Here is a 24,982-nt window from a genome sequence, read left to right as displayed (position 1 = left end):
TCTGATTACAGATTCTAACCTAAAAGCAAAAGAAAAAATAAACATTTACGATCTAAAAGTTGATTACACGATACACGTTGTACTATAAAATCTCACAATATCATAAAAAGAAGTTTTCACAGATTTTCAAAGTCTAAAGCTAAAATAAACTGACCCTAATCCATCTGCCGAACATAATGTTAACATGATTCTCTGTGCTAATCTGCCTCAGTAGCTATTGTTCTAGAGAGTTCTGGCTAATTCCGAGAATAAAAGGTTTTCTGGAACCCATACCAGATGGTTTACAGAAAGACAAAAATCTATATATAAGTACAAAATTTATAGTTTTATTGCTATGTAATAACCATATCTAATAATTCTCGTTGTGAATTGTCACGAGATACCCTGCTACACATTCACCATATATTAGATCATCTTCAACAGAAATTTTAAATTTTTTACCCCCTATAACACTATTACAGCATCCATTATCATAATATCCTCTATTATTTTCATCTCCAACATACACCCTATTTACTATCTTTTATTACTCTCTTCCTCCCCTCGAACCTACACGCATACTCACGTGAACAGTGTTGCAGTAGTTGCAGCAGCCGGCAAATTTGCCGCTATATGCCAGAGCCCTCTTCACTATAGCACACGGCAAATCTTTTTTACTATCTCTGTTGAAGAGCTCCTTCGACCCTTGGAAACGGCAAAAGAACATGCCATAATATTACGGTGCTAGTTTAAAGTTACTGTTGAAAAAGACCTTACATGATGAGGGCATAACAGTAATTGGCACTGCAGGAAGACGACGGCCTGCAGCCCCAACCACTCCATCTCTACCAGAAAAGAGCTTAAACTCTAAATTTTTTTAAATCGATTGATAATTTAGTTGAGCATCTTATTTTTATTGTAGACTAAAAATATATATTTAAATAATTTTATTTTAACTTACAAACTTTAAATGCTACATAGATATCAAGATCTTAAAACCCATGCTAATCCACATTCTAATCCCACGGAATAGTGATGGCGCTGCTGGCCCAAACGCCTCCCACCCTCGGCGGTACAGGTTGTTATCGCTTATTAATATCACCCGCACTTTTTTGCTTTCCCCTCCTTTCATCCTCCTCTTCCTCTGCGCTTATTAATATCTCTCTGCGCTCGCTCCTCCGCCGCTCGCCGGAGCACCGCTGCGGGCGCTTCCTCCATCACCTCATCGCCGCCGCCGCCGCAGTGGGGCCTGTAGCTTACGTCGAGCGGGAATTCTGGAGTCAGCGCCGTACGTTGGGGACGCGGCGGATCGGAGCAGTGGCGAGCGCGGATCCGAGCGTGCGTGGGAGCCGGTAGGGGGGCTCCGCAGGGGAATGTGGGTCCCCGTTTGAGGAGGTCTCGGTCCGGGAAGCTGCGGCGAGATGAGACGGTGAGTGATCTGTTAGTTTGTGGACTGTGATTCGGGAATTGGTGGGCGGGTGCGCCCCTGTTGGTGGTTGGGTTTGTTCGAAGCGGTCGGGTTTTGGTGAGAAGCTCGGTGGTTTTATGGCGAACTTCTGTAAAAGGATTTCGTAAACCGTTGATTCGTTGGAATCGGCTTGGCGTTCTGAACTCTGCTCAATTCATAGCTAGTAGGATTTTTGGTGATTATTTTCTATCTCTTTGAGGCGACTGACTCTACTCAATTGGCGTCGAATTGGGAGTGCAGTTTCTGCGAGAAGCTAATCGTGCAGTTCTGATGGTTCGTGGTGGGAATTATGGTATTTTAGGCTCTAATTTCGTGTTTGGTTGCTAAGAATTATGGTGATTTAGGCTCTAATTTCGCGATTTCCCATGCGCGCGCCTGATTTCATGTGTTTTTTTGCCACTCAATTTATAATTTTGCGTGGCTTCGCGTAATTCTTACTATTCGTGCTCTTGTTCGTTTCCGGGCGAAGAATTTGCTTCAGATGGCGAAGTCTCTCCTTATTTATTGTAGAACTGAGCCTAATATGGTAATGAATTAATTTCACGTTCAGTTTTAAGGTGTTTCTAAATTCGAAGTGTTCCATAGATTTCACAAATTTCTGGAAAGGATTTGACCACTTAAGTTTCTATTTTCGCACGGGTTTCTTTGTGGGTTTCTGCTATAGTATTGATAGGTTCGATATTATGTGAATTCGCGGGCTATGACTGTAGGTGCTTAATTTGAACTCATCTATTTGAGTGAACTGATCTGGAAGTGATTTTAGAAGGAATTCGGACCTGTTTGGATGGATTTGACCAGAACCTTTTCCTACGTTTGGTGATTGACATGGCATAGACCTGTTGGATTCCCGGAATCAACAGGAGAGTTTGACTTATTATTTGCTAGCATCCTGTATGTATTTCGTTTTCGAGGATTACCACCTGCGTGGCTCCGGTGGTTTTATGGTGTGAACAAATTCAGTGATTGCTCACCTTCGTAGAATTCAGCCTTGACCTTTAGGCATATAGACTGGTATGGAAAAGGGTCACACAATAGACACATGCTCATGAATTACATATTTACATTTGTACGATTAGCCTCCCCTTTTGGGTCGTAATATTCTGTTTACATGAGCTCAGACAAACCTTTTACATTATGTCCACTTCACTTTAGTTTGGCATCTTGCATTCCAGTAGGCCACTTCTAGCTATAATTTAGTATTGAAATGTGTATACAGTGCTCTAGCAGGATAAGTAGTTGTTTTTTTTTTACTCAGATCAAGGAGGCCCGTCCTGTTGAGCTGGGGACTGCAAAGCATGGGTGGCTTCAGCCACTGCCCTCAGGGTGTTTAGATCAAGGGACCGATGCCTCCAGAACAATGGCAGGGAATGATGGAATTGCCCTGAAATCTGTGTCATGCGGGGCAAGGTTGCGCAGGAGTTGTGATGCATCACTGAGAGAGGGAGGGTCTATGAGAGACCCATTCTTGAAGCACAGAGTGAAGAAGTTTAATCTATCCAGCCTAGATTGGATTGATGAGATTCCAGATTGTCCCGTGTTTTCTCCATCAATTGAGGAGTTTGAGGATCCAATGGTTTATCTCAGGAAAATTGCACCTGTGGCTGCAAGATATGGTAATAGTTGCTTCTCTCTGTCCTTTGTTGATTATATTCTTTTAGTTAACAAGGTCAAGGGGGTGGCAATGATTGTAGACAGAGAACTAATTATCGACAGATGTAGTCACATGAAAATGAAATAAAGAGATTACTGATTAGCACCAGAAGTTGCTATACTTTCTCAATGGTGACACTTTTGTCCCTAAACTACAAAATCGTATCAAGTGGCAAACTGTTCAAGTCTACGGACCTGCCAAGAAGTTTTGAAATTTAGATACCTACCTAAGTGATGCCATTCTATAAGTTTAGGCATCTCAGATGCAATTTTCGCTAATACGTTCAGAACTCAATCATACAGCTCCTCTAGTTGCAGTAGTATATGTTCATAAGCTGCACCAGTGTACTGTGGAATAATGATTTGTGAGTTTTATGTGCCTGCTGGAAAAAAGGATGAGCAGCAGCCCACATGTGGAATTGTGTAGAACTTTTGTTCTGTGTTTTTAAGCAGGTTTTTGTGGATGTTATGTTGCTGAGACCATGTTCAATTTTCTAGGTATATGCAAGATCGTTTCACCTATCTGTGCTTCTGTACCTGCTGGTGCTGTACTGATGAAGGAACTAGGTGGGATTAAGTTTACAACAAGAGTTCAGCCTCTCCGTCTTGCTGAATGGTCCAAGGATGACAAGTTTGCTTTCTTCATGAGTGGAAGGTTTGTCCTACTGTTATTGCATTACTGTTTGATAAGCGATTTTTATCATTTGTATTGCATCACATGTTAGTATGAATTATCAGGAAGTACACATTTCGAGAGTTTGAGAAGATGGCAAATAAAGAATTTGTTCGAAGATACTCCAGTGCTGCCTGTCTTCCACCAAGGTATATGGAAGAGGAATTTTGGCATGAAATAGCTTTCGGCAAGATGGAGTCTGTTGAGTATGCATGTGATATTGATGGTAGTGCGTTCTCTTCTTCTCCTAATGACCAACTTGGGAGAAGCAAATGGAACTTGAAGGTACTTCTTTGTGTTCCAGTTTTTAGCATTTATAGACTACTTAATGTTACACGGCATCTGAAACTTATGCTTGCCGTGCTTTGCCTATCTTGCTGTGTTGGTTGGATACAATCTGCAGATATCCTTTGTATTATGACTCTAACTTTGCCTTCTTTCATCATCTCATATTAGGGACTAGTCTGTCTTTTCTTTTTGTTGAGTATTGGTAAAGGATTACTCACGAAATGCTCAGTCCTGCAGTTATATATTTGTCAAGTTTTGTAATCCTGATATATTAAATTTTGTTTTTTGATCATTCAGTGATCTTATTCATCACATTTGTTGCAATGATTCATGGTATCTTAAAATATTTTGTTCATGCGTTGATCCAGAGATTCTCACGGTTGCCCAACTCTACACTGCGTCTTCTCAAAGCAGCAGTTCCGGTGAGTAGACTGTACTGAGGAACTCTCATCCTGTCTTGTTGGTTACTTACATTTTCTGGAATTTTCAGGGAATAACAGATCCAATGCTGTATATTGGAATGCTCTTTAGTATGTTTGCCTGGCATGTGGAAGACCATTACTTGTACAGGTGCATGACCCATATTTTTTTTGTCATGTTTGTACTTTCTACTGCCTATTCTTGCCATGATGCTGCCCATTGACAGTTCTGTTGTTCTTATATGAGCTATCATTTTGCCAGTATTAACTATCACCACTGTGGGGCCTCAAAAACATGGTATGGCATTCCAGGAAATGCTGCTTCCGATTTTGAGAAAGTGGTACGTGAGCATGTATATGATCATGAAATTTTATCAGGTGAAGGGGAAAGTGCAGCATTTGATGTTCTTTTGGGGAAGACTACAATTTTCCCTCCAAATATTTTGCTGCATCATTGTGTTCCTGTCTATAGAGCTGTACAAAAACCTGGAGAGTTTGTTATAACATTTCCCCGAGCTTATCATTCTGGTTTCAGCCATGGTAAGATCTCTTCTGCAACTACCTGGTGTCACTTACCTTCCAAAACTATCGGATATCTCAAATCTTCTATGTCGTATGATGATTTATGAACTTTGGAAAAACATTGAACAAATTTCAGGTTTTAATTGTGGTGAGGCAGTAAATTTTGCTATGGGTGAATGGTTTCCTCTGGGCGCAATTGCTAGTCAACGTTATGCACTTCTAAAGAGGGTACCAGTACTACCTTATGAGGAGCTTCTTTGTAAAGAAATGTCACTTGTTGCTGATGGGTTTTCCATGTCTGATCACAAAGATATTACCTTAACTGGAGATACACATATACAGAGCAATATGAAGGCCCCTTTTGTGCAGTTGATGCGGTTCCAACACCGTGTTCGTTGGTCACTTGTGAAAATGGGTGCTCGCACACACTACAAAGCAGACATTGATGCCACAGTTCTCTGTGGCATATGCAAACGTGACTGCTATGTAACTCACATTATGTGTAACTGCAGAGTTGATGCAATTTGCCTTTGTCATGGTAAGGCCTTATTAGCTCAAATTTAGACATCTGCTTCATTTGAGGTCATCTTGTTTACTTCTTTAACCTTGTTTTGAAGAGGAAGAGATTAGGAAGTGCCCTTGCGGCTGTGACCGTGTTGTATTTGTGAGGAAAGACATCTTTGAACTGGAGGCACTATCAAAAAAGTTTGAGGAAACTGGAATACTGGATGCAGTAGTAAAACAAATGTCTCAAAGTGATGGCTCTAGCGCACACCATTACTTGTTCAACTGCATGGACCGCAATGTTAAATACATCCCATATTGCAAGATTCAAATAGATGCTTTCCCTGAAGTTCATACCATTTCAGATACAGACGTTCTTGGATATGATTTGAACAAGCCGTATCCTACAGCATCAACAATAACTTTTTCACATGGGCCCCATGACTATTCTACACATAGTGATGTATGACCCTGCTTTGTTTCTATTTGTGATTTTGCTGCACATTATTGGGGTAACTTAAAATTGTTGATGCTACTTTATATATGTAGGAGTGTACTAGTTCTAACAGAAGAACCTTCTCTAGCTCCTGTCCTGCGAATGCAATTACTTCTGAAACTGTAACAGTCAATGCCTATCCTTTATCTACTCCTGATCAAGCATTCTCGTCTGACAAATTGGCTGCACAAGATACTGATGATTCTGACTGTGAGGTATTTAGAGTGAAGAGAAGGTCTGGCATAGTTTTGGAGAAAAGACGTTCAGAAGATGTAACAACAGATCTAACTGAGAATCAGGTACTACTGATATTTCTGTGATTTTTCTTACTTTAACTGTTACCTTTTCCATTTCCGAGTAGATGGTGCTGCATTCTGCGTGTAGTCAAAATCTTTTTTTTTTACTTTAACAAATAATGTCTAGATTGGTCATATGAGAATGATGTTATGTACATATTGTGAACGGTGATCTCCAGGACAAAATTTGTCCCTTTTTACGAGGATGGACATTAGTCACCAGTAGCATCTATCTTAATATCTATAATTTACACCTTTTTGGTAACATCTTATAGAATTGATGATCAAAGGTATATCTCAGTGTTATGTGCAAAGGTTACTGTCCACGTGCAGGAATTACTGTTCATGCACATGAACAGTACGGACGGTCTTGTAGCACGAGTTATGTTATGGCAGGAGATCAAGGGTTGCCATTTAATTAAGAGATAAGTTTGGTAGAAGTTAAATTTGATTTGGATTAGGAGATAGAGTTTGATTAGGTTCCAATTTAGTAGAGATAAATTAGACAAGTTATGATTTAGAGTTGATTTAGGATTGTGATCTTCCCTCTCTATATAAAGAGAAAATCTACGATTCGTCATTGAATAACTACTGATTCTACAATCCGCCATCGAATAAATTCTGTTTACTTCTATACCATCGAATAAATGTTTCAGTTCCTTATATGCCATCGGCTTCCGATACCACCCTCCGCTATACTGTTCATAAACAGTACCCCGAGAATAAAAAAGGTCACAAAAAAATATGTCGATTTTTGTGCACGCTCTATAATTCATAATCAACTCATTTTAGAGGAATATTAGTAAATTTTCTCAGATTTTTTGTAAATTTTTATGAGGCTTAAAAATTGCAAGAAGTTACAAAAGTAGTACATTTTGAAGAATTTTAGTTTGAATTTTATACAGTATTTTTAGGTGAATACAGTTAAAACGGGTTGATTATGAATTATAGAGCGTGCACAAAAATCGACATATTTTTTGTGACTTTTTTTATTCACGGGAACTGTTCATACTGTTCATGAACAGTGCAGCGGAGGGTAGTATCGGAAGCCGATGGCATATAAGGAACTGAAACATTTATTCGATGGTATAGAAGTAAACAGAATTTATTCGATGGCGGATTGTAGAATCAGTAGTTATTCGATGGCAAATCGTAGATTTTCTCCTATATAAAGGGGCATCCACACATCATTGTAAGCAAGCAAGAAGAATAGATCTAGTTCCTAGTCCCCTTCTCTAGTCTCCGCCAATATGTTGTCTCCCCAATCTATGTTCTAGTCTCTCCTCTAGCAGCTGCCGCCGTCGCCCGGTTATCCTCACGGCGGATGATTATCCTGACACTCAGAGTCCTTGTCGATGTCTAAAACGATACATATTTATGAATGGTAGATTACTATCTTTAATTAATTGACTTATATTGATATAAGACTGTGTATTGGACTTACGCAATGGACTCCGGAACAGTTTGCTATTTATGTTAGTCCGTTATGGTAGTATTTTCAGAACCTCATTTTTTGAGTTGTATATAATTTCATCTCTCAACTTAAAAATCCATCATTTTATACCAATGCTTTATTCTATATCATGTCTCCAAAGAATTTTGATGTATGATACAGTTGTGGCTAGGCCTACACAGGTTTGGCAATGTAACTTGCTATGGGGGTTGGGTAATTAAAGCTATGACACTGTGTATAACGCTCCTAATTGCTAAGATTCATTCCTGAAACTACTTACAAGAAACTGGATGAAGGAGCTTCATTCCTTGGCTCAAGAAAAAGGAGCTTCATTCCACAAACAAGACATATATTAACACATGGAGGGACACAATAACAAGGATAACTGCTCATAAATAGCAACTAAACCAAGTTAGTTAACGGCAAGTTTTCATGGAGTGATTAGACAAATGCACACAACCCTTTTTCCAGAACTTTCAATATTTACCTTCACTCATGCTTCTCTTTCACTAATGACTTTCTCCTTGTTCCCAACACTAGGTTTTAAAGCGGTTAAAGAAAGCCTATTCAGATGCCAGACAAGAGAAAAAGTTAACAAAATTATCCTGTGGTACAAGAGGTGATACTGTTCGTACTGAATCACATTGTGTTGACAACATTTCTGGAAATGGAGACAACTTAATCAATCCAACCAAATTGAAGACGATACATCAGCTAGATGCAGATGTTGTGGAAGACGAAGTCGCTTTCAGACAGAAATCTAATGGTTGTAGTTACCTATCTCCATCTGTAGAGCTTGGGCCAAAACGCTTGAAAATTCATGGCCCGTCCTTTCCCAGCACAATTTCTGAACTGGAAATATCTTATAGATTCCAGGAGGACAGTGACTTGGCTAGTCAGCACGCTCAATGAAGTATGCTGCTATTGGTGCTAACTGCTAACACAACGTAAGTTAACAGCAATCGTAACTTCTGGAAGCTGAAAGCTCCTATTCCAACTTTTTGGTCGGCCAGTTGGTAATGGATGGTTCAGAACTGATTCTTTCTACAAGCCTCCAATAGAGGCACTGTTATGGCTGGATTCATGATTCTATTGCCAGGTCTCCTATGTGGCATGAGACCTGAAAGCATTAGGCAAACAATTTCTGATGTTCCTTGGTTGTACATCTTCATTCTTCACTTTTCCCCTTTCTTGTAGGTTTTCCACTGTGAAGAGGTTAGTCTACAACTTTTAACAATTTCTTTCATTCTTTTTCCACAGATACACCTGTACCTAGAATGCTTAAATAGACCCATATACGAAATGGATACTGTACATCTTTTAATGAACCACTCTACATTCTATTGGTCTTTGCTCTTTTTTGTAGTATGGAATCATCACATTTTCTTATTCTTATGTCATTGCTGGCACTGGTACATTTGTCCGCTGATGTGTTGATAGCTTTGATATGTTAATAAATCAATTGATGCCGACAGGATTTCACTACCACTGACTGTCATGTTGCATATGTAACAAAGTAGATGCTTTGTGATAATGTTGAAGCCCATGTAAATGCTCGAATCAATCATGCTCTATGAAAAGTGGGTATAACAGAAGGAATAAAGGAGCACTTCAGTCGTAACTCCTTGCTGTTAGGTCCTGATCTGCAAAAATCTTCCATATTAGATTTACTTTCTTCTGTAAGTTAAGATTTTAATGTCATCATAACTCTGGTTGGCTAGCTAAGTCTAATTTGACTTCTTGTCCCGTAAGTGGCTTGTATATGTTGAATGAATTCCTCCATTCTAATTCCCGGGAAAACTTCAGGTAGTCTAGGTAGAAATGACCTGCTGTTTCTTGTCTTTACGCTTTTACAAAATTCTGCAAATTAGCCATCATTCCATATCATTAGCTTCGCATAGCATGCTAAATTACGCTGTCACGGTGGGACAATCACAATAGCCCAGTGCTCGATTTCTTACTTGCACTTATCCATCACCATCATTCCGCTCCACCTGTTTTTTTTAGGGCAATCCGCTCCACCTGTTCAGTTACTGAAAACGCAGTGAGGGCATATAAGAGCCATTAACTCGGTAGTTTGGTATGATTTTTACACGGCTATCACGGCTTTACATTGGTAAAGAGGCTAGTCCTTCACGAAAAACTAATGATTGGATCTTATGGAAAGATTTGATATCTTTCTTACTTTGCCTATTCACTTTCCATTCTTTTGTGCATGTTCTAAAAAAATGCATGTCATCAAATCATCGCATGTCTTTAAAGACCAGTAAAAAAGACGGATTCTCTTTGCTGCCACTCTCCCATGTCGACGATGATTAACTGCTGAGTGCTGACTGAAGCTTGCCAAGACCCAAGAATACTGCACTTTGTACATGTTCTGTTGTTTTCTATTCGGCTATCATGTCAGCCTCATCCTGATGATAAAGACTCGATTTCCTGATTCGCTAGGGCTCAACATTAAGGTGAAGATATGCTTCATATAAAATGTAAGTGCGCCTCGGATGCTTTTAGTTTCAATGTTTCATGCCATCTCTTATTTATGAATCTTGTTTAAAGGTGATTGTTCCATATCCTAATTAAGAAACGACCGTGGTTCTACTGTCTAGGCTAATTGAAGAAAATAATCTTCCGATATAATATAGCAATTGAATACGTCTGCTCATCGGACACGTCTGAATACTCTAAGTGTCTCACACAGTTGACACCATGCTCATACTCTAGGTGTCTAAAGACTTTTAGGACAAAGTACCATCCTTCACTTTTTCCATGTGCTTATTGCCCAGCAGGGGTGGAGCCAGGCTATTTTATGGGTAACTGACTTGATTGTTTTTTTACAAAATCGTGAAAAATCACTATTTTGTACTGTTCTACTATTGTGAAAACTCCAACTTACAATGATGAAGATCTGGTGTTGTTCTCTGCTGGCACCCCTGTTGCCCAGGATGCTAACAACTCAAGCTAGGCATACTCGTATGGTCTTATGCCTGCTGCTACTACCTTCGTTTCACAATGTTTGTCTATATTTTGGGGGAACCGGTTCCTCTGACGTTGGTGGAGCAACGTCAGAGGTGTATAGTAATTCGTGAGAGGTGCTACAGTTCTCTGACGTCGTACAGTAACAAATTTTACAGTAACGAGTATCTATCTTAAATTATTTATCTATTGCGGTAACAAAAATGCTTTATGATCTATTTTACTGCTATACCCTTGAGTGCACGCATGCATTTACTTTAACGCTGATGTGTTACTTGCTCTCATGTTTGCATTGATTAGGGGTAGCATGGTTATCTTATTGTATTTTTTCACTCGATTTTAGTATTTTTTTTTTATGTAATAGTGGATGTGGACAAACATATAGAAACGGAGAGAGTAACTTACATGTGGTTTAATAGAGTGGGCCTATCAAGTCATATCTTGGCTTCCCACTTTCCCTTTGCATGCACATCTGCTCGATTTAAGTTCATGGTAGACTTGTAAGCCAGATGATGCTTCATTCCAATATTTTCGACGCCGTTGTGGGCTTGTGGCCTCACCATAGGTCCATGACCATGCTATGCAGCTAATGGACACTGATGCGTACCTTATTGAGTAAATCGTTGCATGGCCTCTGCCTGGTCATGAATGGTTACCAAAATCCTCAACAAGATGTGACCACACTCTGGAAGTAGACATCCATTAAAGGCCACAGAGTTCAAGGCATACATATCTTGACCTACCTGCTCACTGCTCAGTACAATGGAGCAAACACAGATATGCATAGACCTTGGTAGTTCATGTGTACAGGAGTACTAGTATAGTACCACGCACTACTCAAAACGGATTATGACGTACGTATTTTAAACTCCTTTCATTTCTATAAATATATCTATAATATTGAGTTTGTTATAAATGATTATAACTTTATTTGTATCAGAGCTACATATATAGGTCTAAATAAGACATGCGAGGAACTAAGCTATCTCAGTTGGTTGAGAGTGTGAATATACACTTAGACCACCTAGGTTCAAGTTCTCTTCGACACAAATTTGAGTGTTTATTTTTTCTTATTGATAATGGCACCTAGTTCCTCTAACGTCGGTCAAGTTTTTTAAATAAGATATGCGTTTATAATATAACTACGCACAAATCAATTTTGCAATACACATAGATGGATTTTTCTGAAAATCCACCTATACATATTAAATGTCATACAGTTTTTGTTGGAACATATCTATATAAATTGTCACATATGTTTTTTTTAAAAAACCATTTGTGTGACTCTTCCCCCTGAGAAACCAATTTTCTTCCTAGTTGCTTTCATGATATGGCATACATCACATAGATATATAACACATAAGAGCGCGCACACACACACATAATACATTGTTTGCACAATCTAAGCATCACATATTGTTCAGAACAGAACATAAACCTATACATAATCCCTAATTATATTGTCTGATCTTCTAGAAGGATGAGATGATTGACATTATCTAAGCCATCTATCTTTCATCACAATCTCAATCCAAGTATTGTCTTCAATCATCATCTCGTTGTTATCCAAATCAGGCTATATCCTGACTAACTCAGTCATATGCTAGAACCAAACTACATTCTTCCAAATCTCCTACCCTTGTTAAGTAAAAGATGACGGATCAAAGTAGTATTACAATTCACAAAAATATCTTCACTGTGACGAACATCAAAAGAGATTTCCATCATGAACAAAAGATAATATAACACGATTCACAGCATAAAACTGGGTCCATGGTAGTGCTCTTCACAGCAGCGAAGAACACATATTCCATAGGATCGAAATTGGCGCCAAGCATCTGGACCGTGGAAGCAGCCATAGGATCAACCCTATCCTTCCAGCGTTTGATAGTAATGAATAAAGACATTCTATTACAGATCTGGAACACATAAACACCACGTTACCCTCAGTACACATATTGAATCAAATCCTAACAAAACTGCATTGCAAACCATACTCACCTCCGTGAATGGAAGGGGATTCGGAGTTAGATCTCAAACCTCTCTCGTGAAAATAAACCCTAAAAAACCTTTGCGGAAGGAGCTCGAGTGGCAACAAGGAGAAAGAGAGAGATGAACTTTCCGTCGCTTTAGTGAGTGAGACAAGCGGTTTGTATCTATGGGGGTAGTGGAAAGCTGAAGAGCTAGATGCCAAATTTAAAATAATACTTAGGTTTTTTTAACTACATATGATTTTTTTAGAAAACCCATTTATATCTACCATACAAACACAGACGGATCTTATAAGAAATCGTTCGTGACAATATCACAAACGAGTTTTTTTTTCTAAACTCCGTTCATGTCCGTATGATAGAAACAGATGTATATGTAAAACTGTGATTCTGGTACACCCAAAAGGCGGTCAAGTTATATACACATCATATATGTCTTATCAACTGTCTATGGTTATTTTATCAGTGACATACAGTGACACTTCATCTGTTCTATGGTAGTGAAGCACTGTAGAACTATAAAACTTCAAGGTTAATGGCATGCCTACTGAGTTATGCTGGCTGGTTTAGGTCTGAAAGTTCTCTAGGACCCAAGAATTAAAAGCTTTAGTCTGCTTCTGTAGAAACTGCAGAACTAGGATAGTACAGTTCACATGTATGGCTCAGTCTGGACCTTGCAATTCAAGCGAGACTAACATCACCAAAAACCTTGTGGCTGAGCCGATCTGATTTACAGCATGCAGCCATGTTGTACCATCCCTATTAGCTTGTCCATTATTTGCAAAGAAAACAGATACAGTACTTCTTGTGCTGTTGATTGGGTCTAACTACATCTGCTTAGTCATCCATATCTTCCCTGAACAAAACAGCTATTGGCCTAAGTAGACGCGCCTTGTTAATATAGTAATCATTATACAATCATGCTCGTTGTCGGCATCATCATATCCTATTCCTACTTACTAGATCAAATCAGATTTGTTCTGTAGTGGCTTCTATTGTCAGTTCATGAATTACTTAATGCAGTAGTAATGTACCCTCGCAGGTCGCAGCATATTTTTTTTTGGCGTTTGACTGATTAGTCATTTCTCCATGTCCACATCATGGATTAAGTATTCATCCTGTCTGTGGATGGAACCCGGTGTCCTGATTATCAAATCCACAATACTTGCAGATGCCCTAGGTATGGGTGTTCACTACAGTCAGCACAAAGATAAAAACAGAAAATAGGCTGCCACAGTACACTGCAACAGTACCAGTATATTAACCAGGGTTGAATAGTACACTAATATATACTTCTTTAATCGTAAATGTAGTTTGTTTTAGCATCCTCAACTATTCTCTAAATATAAGTTATTCTCGAACTTCTATATATTTTTTCTCTTTTGTTCCCATCAAACCTTTGTTTAATAAATACTACTACTCTCACAAATAAATAAGTTATCTTTTTCAATGTAGAATAAATGAAAGATAATAAAATCATTTGATCTACTTTTTTAATTATTATACATAAATTTAAAATAACCTATATTTATAACCAGAGAGAGTACCCTTCTACTGCTACAAAATGGTCAAACTGTAAGCAAGGTGTGATTTTGACTGTCGGTAGCTGGACCGGGCCACGGACGGTGGGGTCCTGCTGGCTGTAGCCTTATGATGGGTGGGGCCAACCGGCCACGAGGCATGCACCGCTTGGTAATGGGCAGGCGATGCAGGTCACCCGTTCCTTGGGCGTTATGTGTGTGACTCCACCTCACATTTACAACTCCGGCCAGGCCCATGCGGTTGGTGAGGTCTCGCTGTTGTCTCCATCCGTGCACATGGCGTGATGTTGGAGATTGTTCTTATGTTACCATTGCTATAGCTTTCTTAAGCAATGCGTGCATGTCTCCCTGCCATAGACTTTGCACATGTCACACAGAAAGGCGGCCGGGGAATCGCTTTCACTTTACTTTCAGCGTCCAGTAACAGATGGGCGCATTGATTTGGAGGTGTTGCTGCAAAGATCAATTCTAGAACAGCAACAAACCCATCTAGTTAAGTGCTATGTGTAGGATTGTCTGACCCGCGTACGATCAAGGCACAAGACATGGCCTCTGCACCCATGCATTGCTGCTATATATGTGTCTTGGTTATATGTAGGTCGGACGATGTGGTGGTACGCATGGCAGCGTTCTATTATACTACTTTCGTTTTTGTTTATTTGTTATCGGATTTTTACTGCAGTAATTTTAATCTTATATTTTTTATAAAAAGTTTATAAATATTTAAAACTTTTTGTATTCTTAGATTTGTTATGAAATATACTTTATTAGTATGGTATATTTTCAAGCATTTGTAAATTTGTCTAGAAAAAAATGCAAGATCAAAATTGCCCACGTATCATTGAAACCAATCATCAATTTCTGGAGAAGCTAATGAGACGGGGAAGTTTTCTGGATAGAGCCGAACCGGTTCATTTTGTCGGGCTCTCTTCTCTCTCTAGGTTTGTGTCTTTCTATCTCCTCTCTCGTTTGCATGAGATTCCTATTGCTTGCCACAAAATTGATTTGATTAGCGCTTTGTTTTTGTGCTTGATCCAGTTTTGGGGATGGAAATAAGAATCGGGAGTGGTTTACGGTGCTTTCATCGATTTGGAGGTGGATTTGAGCGACGTGCTTTTGATGCAGTGGATTGGGGTATCTGAAGCGGGGAGTGGCTCACAAGAAGGTGAGTTCTTCGATTTGCCTTTTCCCCTTTGTTCCCATCCCAAAATCAATTTGATTTTGCATTTTCCCGTCTGTTCCCATTTCCAAATCGATTCGATTTGCATTTTCCATGTGGCGTTGAGCTGCCACCTCTGCTAGCAGGGGCTCTAGGATGGTGCACCCATCCACCTCCGTTGGAGCGCGAGGTGGTGGGGAAGGAATGGAAGGGGTGGTCGGTGACGGTCCATGACCTGTCGGGCTCCCCTGTGACGATGGCATCCATGGTCACACTGTTAGTGCCCTAGCCGGGGGGACGGATCGTGTGAGCCGCTCCAACCCTAGCACATGGCTCGTCCTCCGTCCGATCGGTGACAGTGCTTGGGAGCCCATGGGTTTGCTTTGAGTGCTACTGTGCTAGCATGAGCGCGGTGTCGCGGCACGTCCGATAGCTTGGGCTACCACTTCGATCTCCTCACCCCAGCATGGACCATGCTGTCTCCCTGGCCGAGTCCTCCATCCCCGCATCCAAGGGCGACAAGTTCACCATCGACCTCGCCGCAGCGCAGCCCCTTAGTCGGGGAGGCACGCCGAGATGCAGCCCCAGGGGCAGCGGCAACTTCACCAATTGGTCGTTGAGAAACTACCGTGGATTCATCATGTTGATGGTGGTACAGGGCGAGAGTTATTGCAGCAAGCTGACGGTGGAGATCGGTGTGTCACACATCATCGTTTGCTTTTCTGATGTGCCAATTAGCCTAGAAGATGCCTTAAGATTAACATGGATTTGCTTTTGAAATTTGCATAATCGATTTGCTTTTCAGATTGCACCAATTTCTCGAAAGATTATACCGAATTGCTTCTGTCTGAATATTTATTTGCTTTTAGGAATTACGCAATGCCTACTAATTTACTACATTGGATTTTTACCTCTGATGATTTGTTCACTGGTTCATGATTTTTCGGATTCTATTTCTCACAACTTTCTTTGGTTTTTGTTCAAAACACGGAGAAGATTTATCTAATCTATCTTAACATCATTTCTATTTTGCTTTCTGAATCCAGTCTGACTGCCTGCACATTTCAACAAAATTGTTTTTTTATGTTTTCTTGTTGAATAGGGGAAGAACGGGTGGTATTCTCATCCACACGAACGCGTCTCGCTTCCTATATCACTTCTCAGTGTTGCTTCCCTCCTTTCTCTCGGTGCATGCCTTGATTAGGAATGGAAAGGGTGGAGATCGTGCAGACAATGTTTCCTCAACATCATGTGCCAACCTTTTGTTTGGGCAAAAAATGCATCGCAAAAAATAGTTCATGGATGAATGTTCCTAAGGGGGAGGCGGTGTGGAGGAAGAGAGACATGGTGGAAGGTTCGGGCACGACATTACTGCATGTCCTCCGTGCTGGTGTAGGCGCGCTCTTATGTGCGGAGGTGCCTAATCGACTAATTGACTAGATTAGGAAGACACTTAATTAAGTTGTTTCCTAATTTAGAGTGTGAGGAAAAATTGATCTTAGGATGCACGTGTGGACATTAGCCATGTCCAATTAATAAATGGTGGGCCTGACGGACCGATTAGCTCTTCTCTCTCCATATCTGTCATGTGTCACTACTGCTAGCTTGAGGCAGTACAATATGTCTTGTGCGCCACCGCATTCGTGCTTTCCTCTAGTGCTAACCTTATCCCTATGTGGTTCGTACCCCCTGCTCGATTAGTGTTATCCCAAAGGCACTTGTCATGTTACTGTGCGAGATACATCGCATCACGTCATGTATGTCCTAGAAGAATGTTCAATTCGTGCCTGGTATGTGCCTGGGAGATCCTTGGCTCTTTTAGGTCCTGGTGGAACTAAAGCAGCCGGTCGGTAAATAATTGATGGGTCGCGAGCGTTACGGCAGATTTAGCTTACCGGCTGGATTAATTTACCAGTCATGCATGTACTTACGCTTGCATGAGCATGACCAGACCGGCAGCTATGTGCTTTTCGTGCACTGCAGCCGCGTATTCGATGGATCTAATGCACACATGTCCATTTTTGACACGCACATTTGCTGTGTCTGCATTCGCATGTGGCGCGAAGATTCCATGCACGACAAGGCTCCCATCCTTGTAATTTTAAGAATGCATAGCAGGATCATCTATGTTGCGGTTGCTCGATCCACCAACAACCATCATAGGCGGTTGCATGTCTTGCCGCCTGTTGGGAAGGGATACCCCCAATAGACATATATATACTATATATAAATATACAATGTATCAATGAAATGAATCAATCAAACTTTATTACAATCTATATTTCTATTGTGTCGATCTTAAGTTCTAACATGTTATCACGCACTTGCTTGATCCATTGATCATCGGCCAACCGAGAAGAAGAACGACATCACAAAGGAAGGAAGAAAGAACATTGAGCCCATCCCACGGTAAGCACAAAGATGGAGCCCTCACCATCGTCAACTTGAGATGTTCTTTTCTCTTTGATGGCTCTAGAGGCTTCGATCCTTCGTCTCATTTGTCCCTTATTGCCGCTTTATTGTGCACGTTGCCGTTGGAATCATCGTCATCGTTGCCGTGCACCCCGAGTGCACCTCCTCAGTTGTGATGGTCGGTCTCCTCTGTACGGGCTGGCCATGATCCTCCGCACTGCCCTGAATGCGACTCATCGGCCAGCCCCTCAGGTTGTGTCCTCAATAGCGACAACACCCACTTCTCCAACCGCGCGTCTACCCTCGATGTCGTGATGCCCCGTCCATGGTATGCGTGTTGTCCATAGCATGGACTAGTGGCACTGCGTGCACTCGAGGGCGCTGATGCTCCATAGCATGCGCCTTTGACGCATGTGGTCGTGTCCCCTTCATCCACACCAGCGGCTGGATCCCCCTCACCGATGTATATGGCAACCCCTCCTCACCGGTGCACATGGCTGCGACCTTCTCGTCGACACCCGCGGCTGGGGCCCCATCATCGATGTTCGTGAATGGATCCTCCTCACCGGTGCTCCTCATCGTCTTCGTCTCTGCCCCCTTGGTGGATACGCTTCCTCACTATCACCGGCTTCGCCACACCTCTATCGTTGTGGCCAATCGGTAGCCAAGGTTTTGCCGCCCATGGACTCCCACATGCCTTGGTCTCATCGACGGTGTGCTCTCTTACTTCCTAGGCGGTGGTGGCAGCCACCCACGTGAAGCACGCCGGTGGTCGGCCCTAGGCTGGCTCCGCCCCTGAGGTGAGAGAGGGGGTGGTGGTGCATGTCGATGGCCAACCTATCACTGGCCTGATGTGCCGAATCGCCGATCAGGCGGGGCACTCCATCGTCGGGTGGCATGCTCAAACATTGGGTGGGCTACATCACCACCACGTGATACTCAAGCCAATGGCTGGCTAGTCGCATCTTCGGTTCGACGATGGCATACACGTGGTGGCTCCTACGGTGGATCTACGATGTCTGATGGCCTCAAGGCAGCTGGGTGGTGCCGCCGTATTTGTGTATCGGTGCACAGGGGGAGGCTGGGTATCGTAACCCTAATAGGTCTCCCTGTCCCCTTTTATGTGGCGCCCTGACGACTTGGGTTGCGCCACATCGACAAGCCGTGCCTGGCCGTCGCCTTAGTGGGCCGCGCAAGCAGGGTACGAAAGCCAGCAGGCCACATCGTGTCGCCTCTACGAGCTGTGCCTCAGCGGTAGGCTGTCACCTCATGTGGGCTGTGCCAAGATAAGTTGATGGGTTGCACCTCAGCAATAGGGCACCACCTCTAGTGGGTTGTGGGCCATGCCAAGGATAGCGCACTTTGCAAATAAACCCTTTGTGTTTTCTACCTTTACGTGCTTCCATTGTCAACATAGATCATATTGTACTTTCTGCACTTTAGTCCTTAGACTTCAAATAATTGCAGAATATTGTGTATTAGTGTATCGTAATCATATTACCTATGTAATATGTTCAATATATTGATGTTTAATACACACTTGCTTATTCCATGCAACCTCTTATAGCCTCTTTTTGGAATACTTTTTTCGTCTTTATTTATTTAAGCATCAGCTTAAATAATTTTAAAAAAATTAGAAAAATGTTATTTAATTGATGATTACCTTTTATAATGTTGGCATAGCAAAAGGTATTGAAGACTTTGATATTAGCTGCAACTATAGCGTCATCCACCTTAATTGGACGAAGTCCATATCAATAGCAATGAGTTATCTCGCCCAATAGTGCGAGGTCTACACTATTTTAGTGACTACCTTCAATATGTCAGTCCCACATTTTGTACAGAGCCTATATGTTGGCAGTGACTACTGTCACCTATTCCATCGCGAATAGAGTCTAATATTATAGCAGTGATTTATTGCTTGTACTATATCAAGGTCTACATCACTTATCTTTTTAGACATCTTGTATTTTTATACAAGCAATTACAACATTCGAGTAAATTAATACATGTCATTTCATATAGGACATGACTAATCTTCCTAAGAAGAATTTTCCAGAATTTGCTATGGATGGCAACAATTACTTGACTTGGGCACAAGATGTCAAATTTAGTTTGGTTGCCCAGCAGATCCTTTCCATCATAACTCCATAGCCGGAGAATGCACCTCCAATGCCTAACCATTCTAAATATGCTACTTTGGTTTTTCTGTGTCATCACCTTCACCCTGACTAAAAAATGAGTATGTCATGGAGGAAGATCCGCTAGCTCTATGGACCACCCTCAAGGAGCATTATGAGCAACAGAAATATGTCATCTTACTAGAAGCTCCACGCGACTGGTCTCTACTTCGCTTTAAAGGTTTCAAATTTGTAGCAGATTACAACTCTCAGGTTCACAAAATCTGCACCAAGCTGAAGTTACGTGGTCAAATAGTATCGAATTATGACATGATTGAAAAGACTTTATGCACTTTTCATATGTTGTTTCAGGTATTGCAACAACAATATCACCAACAAAAATACATTAAGTACTCCGAGTTAATATATACATTGCTTCAGGTGGAGAAACATGATGAACTTCTTATAAAGCATCATTAGAACCACCCAACGGATGCTGCTCCACTTCCTGAAGTACATGCTAATACTCATAATACTAATAAATTTTGTGGCCATAAACAAAACAACAATAAGGGTAAATGAAAGTGGAAGTCTTCTAATATGCAGAAAAGGCATGACATCGCCGAAGGTAAAGGCAAATTCAAGAATAATACCAAAGACAACTCTCAAGTTTGTCAGTGTTGTGAATGTAAGAATCATTGTACAAGCATATGTCGGCTTCCTAGGCACTTGGTGGATTTATATCTCAATTCTATTGGGAAAGACAAGCAAGTTCATGGAGACAAATTTGAGGCACACTTCAATGAACAATCTGCAGATGATATGGTCACGGGATCTTCTCAAGATGTTCCTCTGAACAATCAAGATATGGTTCATCAGAAGAAGGATGACCCCCTCAATGTGGATGATATGATCGTAGAATTTTATTCCCAATACATACTCATCATTCTAGTTGTGATTAGCCTAAAATTGTCTTATTAATTGTTGTATATTGTATCGTTTGTATCCAAACATGTACCTTTGACATGTATTAAATAATATCATCACTCTATTCTATATATGAGTTAAATTCCTACTAAAATTTCTCCTTTTATATATATAGAATCTTTTATGGGACGCAACCAGATGGAGGAAGAAGAAATTTATTTAGTGGATAGCTGTACAATTAATACATTTTTACGGGAGCAAAAATATTTCCATACATTACATAAGAAACATGAAAATGTTATGACCATCGCCGGCCGCGATGCGTTGATTGTGGGATTGAGTCGAGCCACAATAAGACTCCCTATGGGTACAAAATTAGTAATCGCGGATACACTCTTGTATCCTGATTTAACACGTATGTTACTCAGTTATAAAGACATTCATCTTAATGGCTTCCATATTGAAACTCAAACCGAGAATGGTGAAGAATTCCTGTTTCTCATCAAATACAATGGATTTAACAAGGAGGTACTCCAGAAATTTTCCTCATTATCATCTAGATTGTACTATACGTGCATTACATCCGTAACACATGTTGCGTTTAAAATAATTTTTCAAACTCTGATAAGTTTAAGACTTGGCATAATCACTTTGGCCATCCCAGAACTAGGATGATGAGAAAAACAATTCACAATTATGTTGGTCACAACATAAATATTGCAATATTCCCATAACCATATGATTTTATGTGCACCACCTATGCCACAAAGAAGTTAATTTTAAGGCATTCTTACTTTAAAAGTAAATATGAACATATTAATTTCCTTAAACGTATTCAAGAAGATATATGTGGTCCAATTCAACCTAATCTGGACCCTTCAGGTACTTCATATTGTTTATTGATGCATTTACTCGAAGGTCCCATGTGTGCCTCTTATCCACACATAACCATGCATTTGCAAAATTAATAGCTATTATCAAATTACAAGCTAATTGTCCTGAATAAAGGATAAAGTCCATTAGAATGGACAATGTCGCTGAATTCTCTTCACGGGCATTTAATGATTATTGCATGGCTCTAAATATTACTCTAGAGCATTTAGTACCATATATTCATACTCAAAATGGTCTTGCTGAAACTCTTATCAAGAGAATAGAATGGATTGCTCGGCCACTTTTATAGAAATGCAAATTTCCTACATCATGTTGGGGTAATGCGGTCCTGCATGTTGTAAATTTGATTCAAATCAGACCAACTGCAGATCATGCAACTCCCCGTTGCAAATAGTACGTAGAAATCAACCAAGTATTTCTCATCTATGAAATTTCGATCGCGTTGTGTATGTATTGATTCTATCACCACATCTTACTTCAATGGGCCCCATAGAAGATTGGGTGTATATGTGGGGTATAATTCTTCATCAATTATTAAATACCTTGAGCCTCTAACAATGGACTTATTTATAGCCTAGTACGCTGATTGTATCTTCGATGAAGATAATTTCCTGACATTAGGGTGATATTTGTACCATAAAGAATCCTGAGAAATAAATTGAAATACCACTGGCTTTCAATCTTTAGATCCATGTACTTTAGAATCTGAACAAGAAGTTTAGATGATCATAAATTTGCAACATCTTGCAAATAACTTACCAGATGCATTTACTGACCACAAGGGTGTCATAAAGTCTCATATTCATGCAGGGAAGGCACCTGAAAGAGTGGAGGTAACTTATAAAACCACTCATCTCCCAAATCCCAGTAAGAGAGGGAGAAATCCGGTTGCAAATAATGCTTCTAAAAAGCAATCATGGAAGCAAAGGAAGATATCTTCTAAGCCAGTAAATAAAAATCAACCTATTGTTGATAGACACCGGTTGGATGCTCTTCATCCAGAGCCTAACACAATTGTGCTCACTAATCTTGGTGCTGGGACATTAGAACAACCTAACTCCATGGTGATGGGAAATCCTGAGGAGTTAGAGGAAGTGCATGAAATTTCCACAAACTATATCGATTTAGGAGAATCTTATAACCGTAAGACTACATTGTCAACATCTATTTCTCCTCAAATATTGCCAAAAACCTCGAGGTAGATCCAGCACCTAAGACCATAGCAAAGTGCCTTAAGTGCTCAGACTGGATCAAATGGAAGCAGGCTATTGAGGCAGAATTGAGCTCGCTTGCTAAAAGATGGGTATTTACATTTGTAATACCTACTCTAAATGTTTTCCCTGTTGGATCGAAATGAGTTTTTCTTTGGAAAAGAAATGAAAATAATGAGGTGGTAAGATACAAAGCGAGGCTTGTAGCATAAGGGTTCAAATGGACTTAAGCCCGGTATCAATTATGATTAAACTTATTATCCAGTATGGGTGGAACAATGTTCCGATACTTAATCTCATTGGCGGTTCAAATGGACTTATTCATGCAATTAATGGATGTTCTGACCGCTTATCTATATGGGTCACTTGATTCAGGTATATACATGAAAGTCCTTGAAGGGCTTAAGATTCCAAATCCAAAGGTAAATCATAACATGTTTTGTGTAAAGTTGCAAAAGTCACTCTAGGCTACAGTCGAGTAGAATATGATACAACTGACTAAGTGAGTTCCTTCTTCTGAAGGGTTACTTTAACAACAATGATTGTCTTTATGTCTTCATCAAGAAATCCCTCACTGGATTTTGCATCATCTCAGTTTATGTTGACGACCTCAACACTATTGCCTCATCTCAGTTTATGATGACTATCAGTGCCAAGTCTGGAACCAGCACTAAAAATACTTTTCACTGCTAGTTGTTGCAGTGAAAAGGTTTCGGGAACCAAAAAATAAATGATCCGGCACTCATCACCGCCGTTGTGTGCTCAAATCAAACACATCTCATCCATACAACACATCTCACAATCAAATTTAATACAACAACGCAAGAATTGTCTTATCTCGTCCACACAACAACGCAAAAGAATCTGCCAACTATATTTCATATGGAGAACACATATATGCAATAGTATCTAGATTACAAAGAAGAGAATCGTGTTTAAAAACAGAAGAATGTGGTAAGAGTGGATCGAATATGCGACCTTCAGATCTTCAGTCTGACACTCTCCCAACTGAGCTCTCTAGATGAGGAAGCGAGCAGGCTGTGAACGAATCAACCAACTCTTTGACCAAACACACGATCAACAATGCGAGCAGGCTTGAGCGGCTCTGAACAGCTCCTGCGCCATTGGAAAGATCACATTTCGATCGAGCAAACGCAGTAAAAACACCAAGAAGCAGCCAAGAACCGGGCTTTTTCGGTCAAAACTACCTCTTTGCTAACAAGAACAGAATTTGGATGAGTGAAGCTAGATCTAGGAGACGAGCTTAGGAATCTGAGCGCGGAACTGACAATGGCTCCGGGATCTAGAGAGCGGGCAGGAGCAGGAGGGGCCGAATCGGGTGGGCTTGGCTAGCTTAGCGGCTGCTTGTGCTGCTGCGTTCTTGGCCTACCTCGTCCCCACCGAAGATGGAGACCTGTTGTGCTGCCAAGTACGAGAGAGAAAGAGAGGAGAGATAGAGAGAGAGATGAGAGTTTGAGAGATTGCACGAGAGAAGAGTCGAGAAAAATATCTGCAGCGGGACTTGCTCGAGCAAAAATTAGATTGAAACAAATTTTTGGGTCCATATAGACTATCAGTGTCGGTTGTGACTAGAACCGGCACTAATAGTTGGAGCCGGATGTTTGGTCAAGCCAAAATTAGAATGGATTAAATTTTTGGGTCTAGATGAACTATCAATGCCGGTTGTGACTAGAATCGACACTAATACAAACTATCAGTTCCGGTTTTTAGCGGCTCCATCACTGTTCGGGCGTGAGAGGTTAAGAACAGGTACTGATATATCTTCAGTGACACACTCCTCGACGATGTGCCGCTACTTTTGACCATTTCTGTAGTAGTGTTGACTATTGTTCATCGGCTGTATTGGTATTTTTAGGAAACAAAAAAATCATGGGCGTCGCTCCCGCCCCCCTCGGGAGCTCCACCGCCGCTCGTTGGCACCCACTATTGCTCAAGCTTGCCGATGAGGCACCTCACCACCCCACAACTTGGATTACACACACATC

At 40.8% G+C, this 24,982-nt stretch overlaps 1 protein-coding gene and 1 pseudogene across 1 annotated transcript; both read left to right on the top strand.

Moving 5' to 3' along the window:
- Nucleotides 1–1,093: 1,093 nt before the first annotated feature.
- On the top strand, nucleotides 1,094–9,137 carry LOC133921475 (lysine-specific demethylase JMJ706-like). Its single transcript, XM_062366361.1, has 11 exons — nucleotides 1,094–1,408; nucleotides 2,703–3,060; nucleotides 3,596–3,752; nucleotides 3,836–4,055; nucleotides 4,427–4,480; nucleotides 4,549–4,628; nucleotides 4,740–5,017; nucleotides 5,136–5,537; nucleotides 5,617–5,966; nucleotides 6,053–6,298; nucleotides 8,289–9,137. Exons 2-11 carry the CDS (start codon nucleotides 2,805–2,807, stop codon nucleotides 8,658–8,660), a joined length of 2,415 nt encoding a protein of 804 aa, XP_062222345.1. The 5' UTR covers nucleotides 1,094–1,408; nucleotides 2,703–2,804; the 3' UTR covers nucleotides 8,661–9,137.
- A 6,453-nt stretch (nucleotides 9,138–15,590) lies between these two features.
- LOC133922914 (uncharacterized) lies at nucleotides 15,591–16,190 on the top strand (annotated as a pseudogene).
- The last annotated feature ends 8,792 nt before the right edge of the window (nucleotides 16,191–24,982 follow it).

The sequence above is a fragment of the Phragmites australis genome, chromosome 6, assembly GCF_958298935.1.
Source record: "Phragmites australis chromosome 6, lpPhrAust1.1, whole genome shotgun sequence".
NCBI classification, from domain to species: Eukaryota; Viridiplantae; Streptophyta; class Magnoliopsida; order Poales; family Poaceae; genus Phragmites; species Phragmites australis.
Note: the sequence above shows the minus strand (reverse complement) of the source record. Positions and strands in the feature narration are given on the sequence as shown.

What these genes read in the sequence shown, in the direction of transcription:
- LOC133921475 (XM_062366361.1), top strand. Translation starts at nt 2,805, where the DNA reads ATGGCAGGGAATGATGGAATTGCCCTGAAATCTGTGTCATGCGGGGCA. An exon ending in ACCTGTGGCTGCAAGATATG is followed by an intron (nt 3,061 to 3,595) that starts GTAATAGTTGCT and finishes TCAATTTTCTAG; the next exon opens with GTATATGCAAGATCGTTTCA. An exon ending in TTCTCAAAGCAGCAGTTCCG is followed by an intron (nt 4,481 to 4,548) that starts GTGAGTAGACTG and finishes TGGAATTTTCAG; the next exon opens with GGAATAACAGATCCAATGCT.